The sequence below is a fragment of the Cyrtonyx montezumae genome, unplaced genomic scaffold (assembly GCF_038088225.1).
Source record: "Cyrtonyx montezumae isolate F1298 unplaced genomic scaffold, pur_monq_1.0 scaffold_17, whole genome shotgun sequence".
Lineage (NCBI taxonomy): Eukaryota > Metazoa > Chordata > Aves > Galliformes > Odontophoridae > Cyrtonyx > Cyrtonyx montezumae.
This window is the reverse complement of record NW_027071903.1, coordinates 18,638,523-18,649,251: the sequence shown is the minus strand read 5'-3', so window position 1 is coordinate 18,649,251 and position 10,729 is coordinate 18,638,523. Positions and strand designations below refer to the sequence as shown.

The following is a 10,729-nucleotide window of genomic DNA, read 5'->3' as shown; positions in this document are numbered from 1 at the left end:
TTTTTTTTTTTGCCTGGCAGTTTGCTGACAGTTGAGCTCTATTTTTACAGCTTCAAGCAGTGTTTTGTAATTGGGTGGTGTCATTTATTATAAAAATGTGAACCTTGGACTTGCTTTATCCTTCTGTTAATCATCAGCAGGGTACACCATATGGTGACAGACTGTACTAAGAATACACTCTGTATAACTGAATGCTGAAGCTGTTTCAATGGCAAGTATTATGAAGGTAGACAGGTTTGAAAAGGACATGCAGCTCAGCTGTTTCAATGTGGCTTTGGTCCCTTCACTCTGTGGTAATAGTTACTTCTCAGGTGCAAAATTACTTACATATGTTCAGATGTTACTCTGGAATGCCTGGTTTTCCCTCCCTCTAATCTGGTCTACAATCTGCACTCCACATTTTATACTGAGGTTCCTATTAAAAAAAAAAAGACTAATCATTTTACAAAATACTGAAAGCATTCAGGGTGGTATAAGCACATGGCATACAAGCAACTGCATAATTTCAGTATTAAGTACTGACTTTTAATCATTACACTTTTGCAATGGGGAAACTTTTTTAATTAGCTTTTAAAGGCCATCCCCTTCCAAAGGATTGTTAAAAATTGAGATTTATTTTTAATACCACGATACACCCTTCAAACATGTCATCTTACACATACCTTGTTTTACTGCTGCTTAAGATTTTAAGTTACGTGCCAGCATCATCTGTTTTAAATATTGCACTTGTCTTGGTGAATTAGTTGGGAATTTATTTAACTTGCCTCCTTTTTATGATAAAAGAAAATCTATATGTTTCTAGTTAATTAAGAAAACACCTGATATTGCAATCCAGTGCATTTGCAAGCTGTTTTATTTCACTTAATTCAAATAACACTGATAATTACCAGATGTAAAAGTAGCTGTTTGATACAGAAACAGGCATACCAGTTTAGTATACGTGCCTTTTAAGAAAGGAACGGGTTCATGTTACAGCCATACTGCTTCCATAGTAGAAGTTAAGAACATGTTAGTCACCTAAGTTGCTCTTAGCTGACCAATTTTCTACACTTAACACCAATCCATCAAATAAGTGACTTCACACCAAAGACGACAGCAGTGCTGTCAGTTAACTGTTTGTGCTAGTGTCTGCTCTCCTCCTACCTCTACCCAACAGGTAAAAAGATTGTAAGATTGGTGATTAAGTGCCATACCAGAGAAAGGTAGTGACACATTTTGCTACGTGTTGGAAGACGAAATGTAGACTTCCCAACATTTTCACACGTTACATAGCTATGGACGTGACAGTAGACCTTTAAAGAAAGTTATAGAACATAAATACTATGTGGTTTTTGCATAATAAAAGCTGGTTGCTAATTATTCCAAAAGGTGAGTGGGATACTGTCGTGAATACCTTAGTGTTATCTTAAGATACTTCTACTTTATTACTCACTTTCTTACGTACATCAAACACCTGTATGTCCAAAGGAATTCCCTCCAAGGTGTTGGTGGTGATGAGCAACAGAACAGCAAGTTGCTGCAGCAGGGGGACAGGCTGAAGATCAGGAAAAGGTTCTTCAATGAGAGGGCAGTCAGGCACTGGAAGAGGCTGCCCAGATCATGGCACCAAGCTTGCCAGAGCACAGGAAGTGACTCGTTAACTCTCAGACACGTGGACTGATTTTTGGGTGGTCCTGTATGGAGCCAGGAGTCGTGACTCACCGAGTCCAACTCGAGATATTCTATTACTGTTTGATCATATGTAGACAAGCGTAATGCTAGACCTATCCCTCCCACATGCTCAGTTCTTGACCAGACTCTCTCACACTGGTCAGCTAGTGAAATGTCTCTGAGGTACATAAAATGGTTTTCAATAATGTTAAATGCCATTCACAAAATAATGCATCATACAAGAAAACACGCTCCTAAAGTAGCAGTGTTACTTTCCAGGGTTTCCATATCTAAAACATTTTGTTTGGTCCATTTCTGTTCACGTATTCTTTAAAATGAAAGCAGTGCAGAACAAGTTACCTACTCTTGTTCCCTGTGTCAAATTGGCAATGACTTCTGCTGCTGCATGCTTACCCAGCTAGCAGGTGCTCAAGACTGGAAGAAGCAACTACAAAGTTAATACTAAAAACACAAGCTTGGGAAAGACGAAGGTATGGCCACCTTCTTCCAACTGTTACTAAAAACACTTTGCTCCTTACATTCACAGGCAGAACTGCTAAACAGTGCAGGAACTCAAGCACTAGAACTCTTTCTGAGGGATGGTTTGTATCGTCTCAACCTGGAAATACTGTGATGTAACCCACAGGGAAGTGGAGAGGGCAAAACATAAAGCCCTGGAGATCACAGAGATCTTGCGTGCCATTATGGAATGCATCAAATAAAACAATCAGCTGTCACTGTATTCCTGTTGGAAACATGAAGATCAGATATTGCTTGTTTGGAATTCTGCCACCAATTTCCTTCTCACTCTTCTGCAAAAGCAACTCGGTGAGGTAGATCACCGAAATAGGAAAGAAAAAGATGTTTTTTGGAAAACAAAAAAGAAACCTCAGAGTGTGTCAGATTAAACTACTACTGGCTTTGAGAATGGACTTGAAATTTTACTGAGTTATTTTAGTTCCTAATTCCTGGACAAAAGGAAAATCTACATTCCAGATTACAGTGCCATTTCCAGCCATGGCTACAACTGCTGCTCCCAAAGCTAGTACGTGCACCCCCCTGCAGCAGTAAGGCTGTCTGACAGCTCACCACGTTGTGCTACCCAGGTACATGGAGCTGTGAAATAGCTTTATTTCCACAGTACAGTAATTTCACGTTTTATATCTAATAAAGAATGGTGTTGAATATCTAAGAAAGATATTGTTTTACACATGTTACTCTGTGTTTGTTCTTTTTCAGTTCTTAGCAACATCCAACTCTGACAAAAAAAAAAGCACTTCTGAAGGAAAACTTCATTCCAGAGGTAGCTTTGCTTTTTGCTTTTTAAAACAAATAAAAACAAAGTTGCATGTAAAAACACAGAAGTCATCAGTAAAGTCATTTAGATTTTACTGTTTTGGCAGATCTGAACTTCGAGATGATGAATTAAGCCTTTTAGAAGTTTAGTGCTTAAGGTAGATAATCTGCTGTTGTACTCAATGTGAGAAAGCAATGCTCCGTTTGTTTGGCTGCAGTTGGTGTTTTGTTTTCATTATCTATTGGTTAAATAACTGGATGAGGAAAAATGTCCCACTGCTAAAATGATCATTTACACAGTCAGTACAGGGAGTCAACTTGCTTGTTACATTCTTTTCAGTAAGGAACTTCCCTGAGCGATGAATTTTAGTTACACTTAAACGTGGCACCGTGAGCACAACTGCAGTGAACTTCGTACTTTTTCCTCACCTGTTCTTTGTGATTTCAGAGCCCAGTTTGATCTCCTTTTGCTCTCCTTTTCCATTTGTTTCTCATGTTTACTTATTCAACTTACTTCAAGTTCACTTATTCATCTCTCTTTTTTTCATCTATACACTGTGCCCGTTTCTCTTTATCAAATTCCCTTGCAATCTTTAAGGCAGTGCTGTTGAGGGAAACTGATTGCATGTTACAGATAATGGTAACAATCACTCCTCTAGGTGGTACCACTAAAGCAGTGTCTATGGCTTCAGAGTCCAACTCTTCAGGAAGGATCAGGAGAACACTACTTGCACCCACCGCACCCCCTGTATGAGATGCATAGTGTCTCTGCTGCCTGCAGAAGCCACACTGTTGCTTTTTCTCCACCACAGCCCAAGCCATTCCATATTTACCATCCCTGTCCCACGATACTTCAGTTTTTGGCACCGGGGTCCACATCATTGCGACTGTGTCTGGTCTGAGGTACCCAGGAAGAAGCTTGCTGTTAGTGCTTCTGAATTGTCCAGCTTGGTAACTGTACAACAAGGCATTGCCAAATTTCAGAAGGTCGCCTACTGACGACAGGAAGCCTCCACCAGCCCACTTGTAAGAGTTGTCCACATACGGTGCGTTCACCAGGCGTCCCTTTTTGTTGTAAACGTAACACCTAGAATTCAAGAAAAGCCAACTTGGCATCTCAGATATTCTGAACAACAATCCTAACAGGGCAAACTGAGCATGTGTTAGATTGCCCCCAGGAAAGCAGAATCCTACTGCTGCCCTGTGGTTATCTGAGACTCAGCTGAAATGTCACCAAAGAGTTACAGGCTATTCTGAGCCAGTAGTTCCCACTGGTGATTAATTTCTCCCCCTGCCTCATTATGGTTACAACTCAATATTCTGAAACTAACAAAGCAAACAGGAGAGTCGTGCAAAACCTTTCATTAATAAATACGAAACTAAAACCACCAACTGGAAGTGCAGAACAGCACAACAGCAGCATGGGTGGAAACACACTTCTGAAATGGAACCCTCACGAGTGGGTGCATTTCATACAGGTACAAAAAGCACTGCTACGTATCTATATGCTCTGATGAATTTCAAGCACAGTAAATCCATGGACTGCTTAAATGCAAAAACACATGCAAAAAAAAAAAAAAGAAAACAAAGAAAAAGCAGCAGGCCTACTGTAAACAGCACATACACTGATCCTCTATCCGGCCAACATGTATACTGGAAAACTTGTAGGGAACTTCTGTATGAGAGAATATTGAAAGCTGAGGCTGAAGCAAAGAAGGATGAATGGCCCAGGACTACTGTGAGCTCTGCTGGTGACCTGCATATCTCAGTGCCCCACAGTCATTTTTCAGTCACAATATAACTCATTGCAAAGATGCTGAATGGCATTGTAAAGAAAAACAAGTTCAAGTTTCAAGCATTTTTTGTCTTAGTGAAATACAGCAAAAGCAAACCATTAAACAAACCACAGCTTCTCAATGTTTTTCAGCCTGAGACACCAAGCTAGCTGTAGGTGGAAGCAAAACCCATCACATGAGCATCCCAATTTTCCTTAAATAAGCCATAAAAAGACCGCGTAACAGCAGTGAAATAACTACACAAAGCATTTTAGCATACAGCAGTAAAGATATCCTTAAAAGATTACCAACTGCTACTGTTGTTAACAACAATATGTAACAGCAACGTGTTTAATATACCCTCACACACCAGTACTATAAAACTCAGATCCAGTACGTTCAGTACGTTTCCACCCCTTTATAGCACTTAAGGCCCATGCTTTTAAGAAATGTGAACCTCATTTTTATGAGACTTGCCATAACCTGCTGTTGTGATTCAGTTAGAATTTTACTCCTGCAAGGCAACTTAAAACATGAATCAACAAATCAACCTCAGAGCTCATACCAGTGGCTCAGTAAAATAAGGACAGAGATAAGAAACTCAATCCTTATTACTGTTTTCCCCAGCTTACATTTACCTGCTTACCTGTAACCAACCTAAATGCCAACACGTGAGTCACCCCCACCACTTCCACTGCCACACACACAATTATACCTGCAAGTTTTATTTCTTACTCTGTAACTTGACATTGATAAAACAAATACTGTAACACTGACACAAAACCACGGGACAACACGGCCCACTTCATTTGAAAGCCTGACCAAGAAGAAGTACACGCTCTTAATTCAGTTGGCTCCAAGTCAGAAAGAGCAACAATCACCACAGAAGCAGCAGAGCCAAACCTCATTCTTGCTTACCTTGCTCTGTCATATATCATCGCTTCATTGTCATCCAGCACAGTTGACAGCATATCCAAGTCACGGAACATTTTTAGCATGTAATCTGTGAATTTCTGCCCTGAAACTCTCTCCACAACAGCACTTAGGAGTGTAAAGCCATATGTTGAATACAAGAACTGGCTACCTTAAAGAAACAAAGAGCAAGAAGGGGAAAAGTTAGCTGCACGATGCTTAAATGGGAAGCTTATGGGACAACATTTATGTAATCAAACCATGTGCAAATCAAACTGCATACAGCAATGAATAATCCATGTAAGGACCTCACTCCAATTTTAACACAGTGTGAGTCACAGACTTATGACAGAGGGTCCTAGAGTGCAGTGTGGCAGTGGAAAGGCACTTGCAGGTAGCTCTGAGAGCAGCTGTAACACATTTTTAGGACGCTGCCTGCACAGCCAGGATTCGTGCCAAGACACAAAGGCTGACAACATTCATTTCACAAGATTCACCACAGCAACTCTAACATCTGGAGTGCTGAAATAAACGACGATATTACTTAGGAGATGCTGATACACTGTGACCTGTGTGTCTGTACCACAGAAATTAAGAGATAAGGGTACTGTATCCACTTAGAGTTTTCTAAGGCCCGAGTCCCTTTTATCACTACATCAATAGCTCTGTTTCTAGTTCTAGTTCTAGTTCTGTTTCTAGCCCTGGAAGATTTTGTCAACAGCAACACACATAGGCTTTAAAATATTTCCTAGTTTTCATCTTATCTGCTGCTAACACTTTTTATAAAACATAAGCTTACTAAGAGAGAGTATTCAGTGAAAAAGGCCTTTAGTCAAGACAGATCCCTGACTAGAAACGTTACCCAGATGCTACTGAGATGGCTGGGTGTTCAGTTCCACTGGCTGGATGGTCACCCCTCCATCCCATTTTGAACCTGCTTAATTATGCTGCAGGTACACCACGAGGAGGTATTCATCTAAGCAAAACTCTTTAAAGTCAATGTACTGCATAAAGTATCTATACAGATATGTATCTGAAATTGAACTGATAAAAGTCCTGACTGATTCAAGCATTACAAACACTGGCACTTGAAGACAATGACACAACTGGACAGCCTGTGCAGGTCAGCCCAAATCTCTCTCCATCGAGATTTCATTGAGGCACAGGAACTAAGCAACACAACAGAACACACAAATACTGTTTAAGGGATGCTACTGAATATAAAAGCTGTAGGGTAAATAGCCCCCAAGGATGGTACTCAATGAAAATAGTATGGAAGATGGTTTATTTTAGTGGGCCTATATAGATGGTATACAAATAGCTAGCAAAAGAGGACAGCTCACCTTTAGGATGATAGAGGCTTGCCATGGACTCCACGTGGGAGAGATCTCCAAGAAGAGATCCTTCCCTGGTGGTGGTCAGCCCTTAAATGGGGTTTGGGAGAGGTGGAGCCAGGCTCCCCCCCTTCCAATCACAGAGGTATATCACCTCCACCTGTGCCCCCATGGCTGACTCGGTGCTCATCTCAGGTGACCGATCAGTGGTTCAGGCCGTGATTCAGCAGTTCCCATACAAAAGCTATGCTGAACACAAAGCAATCTGAAACAACGAAGATCACCAGAAAGGTCTCTCAGGGTCAAACGTAGCAGGAACTCACCTGGTTTGAAGAACAAAGGGTCGTTTTTAAATATCTTCAGCGATTCAATCACACTTTCAAATTTTTCCTTCAGGTAATATTCCTCATGTTCAAACTCCTTGTCTCTCCTGCCAGGTTTGGAATTTCGGCTTTTTGCTTCACCTTCGTGTTCCTTCTTTGACTTGATAGAATCAGTCTTTTCAATGCCTTTGCCATCTTTCTCTTTCTGTTCTTTATCTTGACCAGATTTTAATGCTCTGTTTGCCTTTTCCCTTTCTTCCTTTACTTTCGCAATATCTTTTTCATAGTGACGGATCCCACTCAAGTGTGAGACTAACAATCTTGTGGTAATAGTGACCTAGGTAGGAAAGGACAACGGGGGCTCTCTTTGTCATAGATAAAAAGCACACTGATTCACCAGGAAGTAAAACCCAACATGAGGAAAGGACGGGGATGAAAGAGCTTTTAAACATCACATTCCAAAAGGAGTCAAACTGTATCAATGAATGCACTTTACACAGTCTAATCGTGAAGATCCACATTTCCAGTGCTGCTTTCCCAAGCATCAAACATCAGCCCTTGCCTGAACGGTTTCTGGTGTCTTACAGGACAAGGCCACACAACACCTGTACATCCACAGCTGTGCAATGGCAGGAACAAAACCCAGCCGAGTGCTCCCACTAAACAACAACGTACCTTTTCACCCTCGTAGACTTTTTCTGGAAATTCAGGGACATATTTCTGCACTGGAGCATCTAAGTCCAGCTTCCCCTCTTCCCACAGTTTGGCAACAGCCATCATGGTAAGACACTTGCTAATACTGGCGATGCGCATGATGGTCTCTGGCTTACACATCACACGATTCTCTACATCAGCATAACCCAAACCTTTAAAGAAATGAAAACACGGGGAGATACTTCACACAGAGACAGGCTGAACCTTCTGCAGATTACTAGATTTACTGGTTCCCCAAAATGTTTCCCTTCCACCTGAACTGAGACACGAAGCAGTGGACTGTTTCTGCTGCACTTAAGGGAATAACATTTTAATTTAGTAGGACAGGTTAATGAAAGCCCCTGGTATTAACCAACATCAACCCATACTAATGATTAAGAACACAAAACAAGACTGAAGATTAAACCAAAGCTTACATTCCTGTGGTCAAATTTATTCACTGTAGAAAAAATGAAACAATCTAGATTATAAAAGAGCTGTCCAATGGTCCTTGATGCTCTTTTGTTACTCTGAATTAATGTTTAAAATACCGAAGGGTCTTATTTCATCAGTACAGAAATTCAGAAAGAGCACTACTCAAACTCTCAGCAATCACCTGAATTTTGTTTATAATAACTGAATTGTAAAGCTTCACCAAACAGTTACACAGTTTCACAGTTCCTGGCATGACTTCAATTAAAGAAAAGCTTAAGAATCTTAGTACTAATGTTCTCCTATGTAATCAACACATCAGTCTGGCAACACTAAGTGGAATTAAGGCGGAATTACCAGGCCCTCCAACCAGTCTTCAGTGAAGAAACTGCAGGTGATGCTTCAGCATAAATGCTATGAAATGCAACAGTTTTCAGTATGAGCACCTTGTGACTCCTGAAAGCACTGTCAGGCTATATAACACTGCAGCCTAACAGTATGTGATCCTGAAACAAAACTCACAAAAAAAAAAAAAAACCCAAAAAACCAAACAAACAAGAATTACAACAGTTGCCCAAGACCACTTTTTTTTCTTTTATGTAACTGATGCTTTCACTGTGCATCTGAAGACAGATGCCATACTCCTAAGGAAAACACCTCCCAGATCACACACTGCTCTCATCAGTTTAACAAGAAAGCAGCAGGAGGGAGGAGGAAACACTTCTCACATCCCTGCTGCCTTACTCACAGCAATGCTGATCTCAGTATCCATGCACAGCACCACACAAGCTGTACCAGGGCTGATGCAATTGTCCTGTTACGGGGTCTGGCAGTGTGACAAACCAGTGCCCAGACACAGGTACCCACAGGCACTTTCCTGCGGGTCAGGGAAGGGGTTCTGCACAAATCTCATACAAACAGCTGCTTTCTTTATTCGGGATGCTGACACCAGACCAATCTGCTCGATTTTGTCACTGAGTTCGTAGCACTACAAATGGTTCTAGATGCTCTGCTACTCTCTGCTGTCACAGTGGAAAAGAAACAGATTTGTGCGTGCAGAACAACCAGTCCATTCAAATAGTGCCACAATTAACTGCACGAGAGCTGCTCCCTGGGCACTGCGGGCCCGCCATCCCGAAGCACAAGCAGTGCAGGATCCATGCCCACACACGGCCCAGTGCTCGCGCTGGGGTGACACTCACAGAACTGTAGGGGTTGGAAGGGATCTCTGGACATCATTGAGTCCAACCCCCTGCCAAAGCAGCTCCCAGCCCAGGTTGCACAGATGGGCATCTAGGTGGGTCTTAAGTTTCCAAAGAATGAGACCCCACCACCTCTCTGTGCAGCTCCAGTGCTCCATCACTGTGCTGTGAAGACGCCCCGCACTAACCTTCGGACCAGACCTCCCTTCCATCCACAGAGACTCCGACCAGGATGCCCGGGATGCCGGCCTCATCCTGCAGGAAACAGGGGAGAAGACAAAGGAAGCTGCTCAGAGTCACGAGCAGAGCAGCGCCCGAGGCCGCGCAGCCTCCAGGCAGCAAGATCCCTGCCGGCAGCCACGGCTCCGACCGTGGAACTACGTACGAACGAAAGCGTTCCTAACTCCATGAAACCAACGATCACAACACAAAACAACGAGCACAACACAAAGCACGCGGCGCTACCAGCCCACGCGCGACACAAGAAGCGCCCCGCCCGCTCCCGGGCTCGGCCACCTTCCCCCCGACTGCAGCCCCGATCCCACCGCCCCGAGACGAGCCGGCGCTGGGCACCTTGATCCGCCGCAGCAGGTCCCGGCTCGCGTCGATGGCCGCGCCGAAGCCCCGAGGCGGCGGGGCCGCCTCCTCCGTGCCGCCGCCCGCCGCCGCCTTCACTCCGAGCGCCAGCCCCAGCGCCAGCCCCCAGCCCCAGCGCCGCCCGCCGCCGTTCCCGCGCCGCGCCGCCGCCAGCCCGGCGGGAACCGCCGCCCGCCTCACAGCCCGCGCCAGCCCGGACATGGCCGCCCCGCCGCCCCGCCCGCCCGCCCGCCAGGCGGCCCCAAGCCGCTGCCGAGCGCTCGAACCGAGCCCCGAACGCGTCGAGCGGGAGCGGGGACGCGGGGCCGTTCAGCGTGCGGTAGCGCTGAGCTCCTTACGGGCGTTTCAACCCCCCCACACACCCCTCAGCTTCATCCGCATTTCCGCGTCAGACGTGCACTCCCCGCTCCGGAGTGCCCCTGTGCGGCCGCCCCACAGCAACAAAACCTACCGTACCCACCTCTGCTGCCACCCCACCAGCATCCACCTCTGATGGCCAACAGAACTAAATTGGA

The 10,729-nt window shown here is 44.1% G+C and overlaps 1 protein-coding gene across 1 annotated transcript; it reads right to left on the bottom strand.

Annotated features, from left to right (window-relative positions):
• Positions 1 to 3,281: 3,281 nt before the first annotated feature.
• Positions 3,282 to 10,415, bottom strand: LACTB (lactamase beta). The gene is made up of 6 exons (XM_065733543.1): positions 10,191 to 10,415; positions 9,806 to 9,872; positions 7,966 to 8,156; positions 7,291 to 7,627; positions 5,640 to 5,805; positions 3,282 to 4,033 (listed from the first exon to the last, which is right to left on the bottom strand). The coding sequence occupies exons 1-6, from the start codon at positions 10,413 to 10,415 to the stop codon at positions 3,472 to 3,474; spliced, it is 1,548 nt and encodes a 515-aa protein (XP_065589615.1). The 3' UTR covers positions 3,282 to 3,471.
• Positions 10,416 to 10,729: the final 314 nt, after the last annotated feature.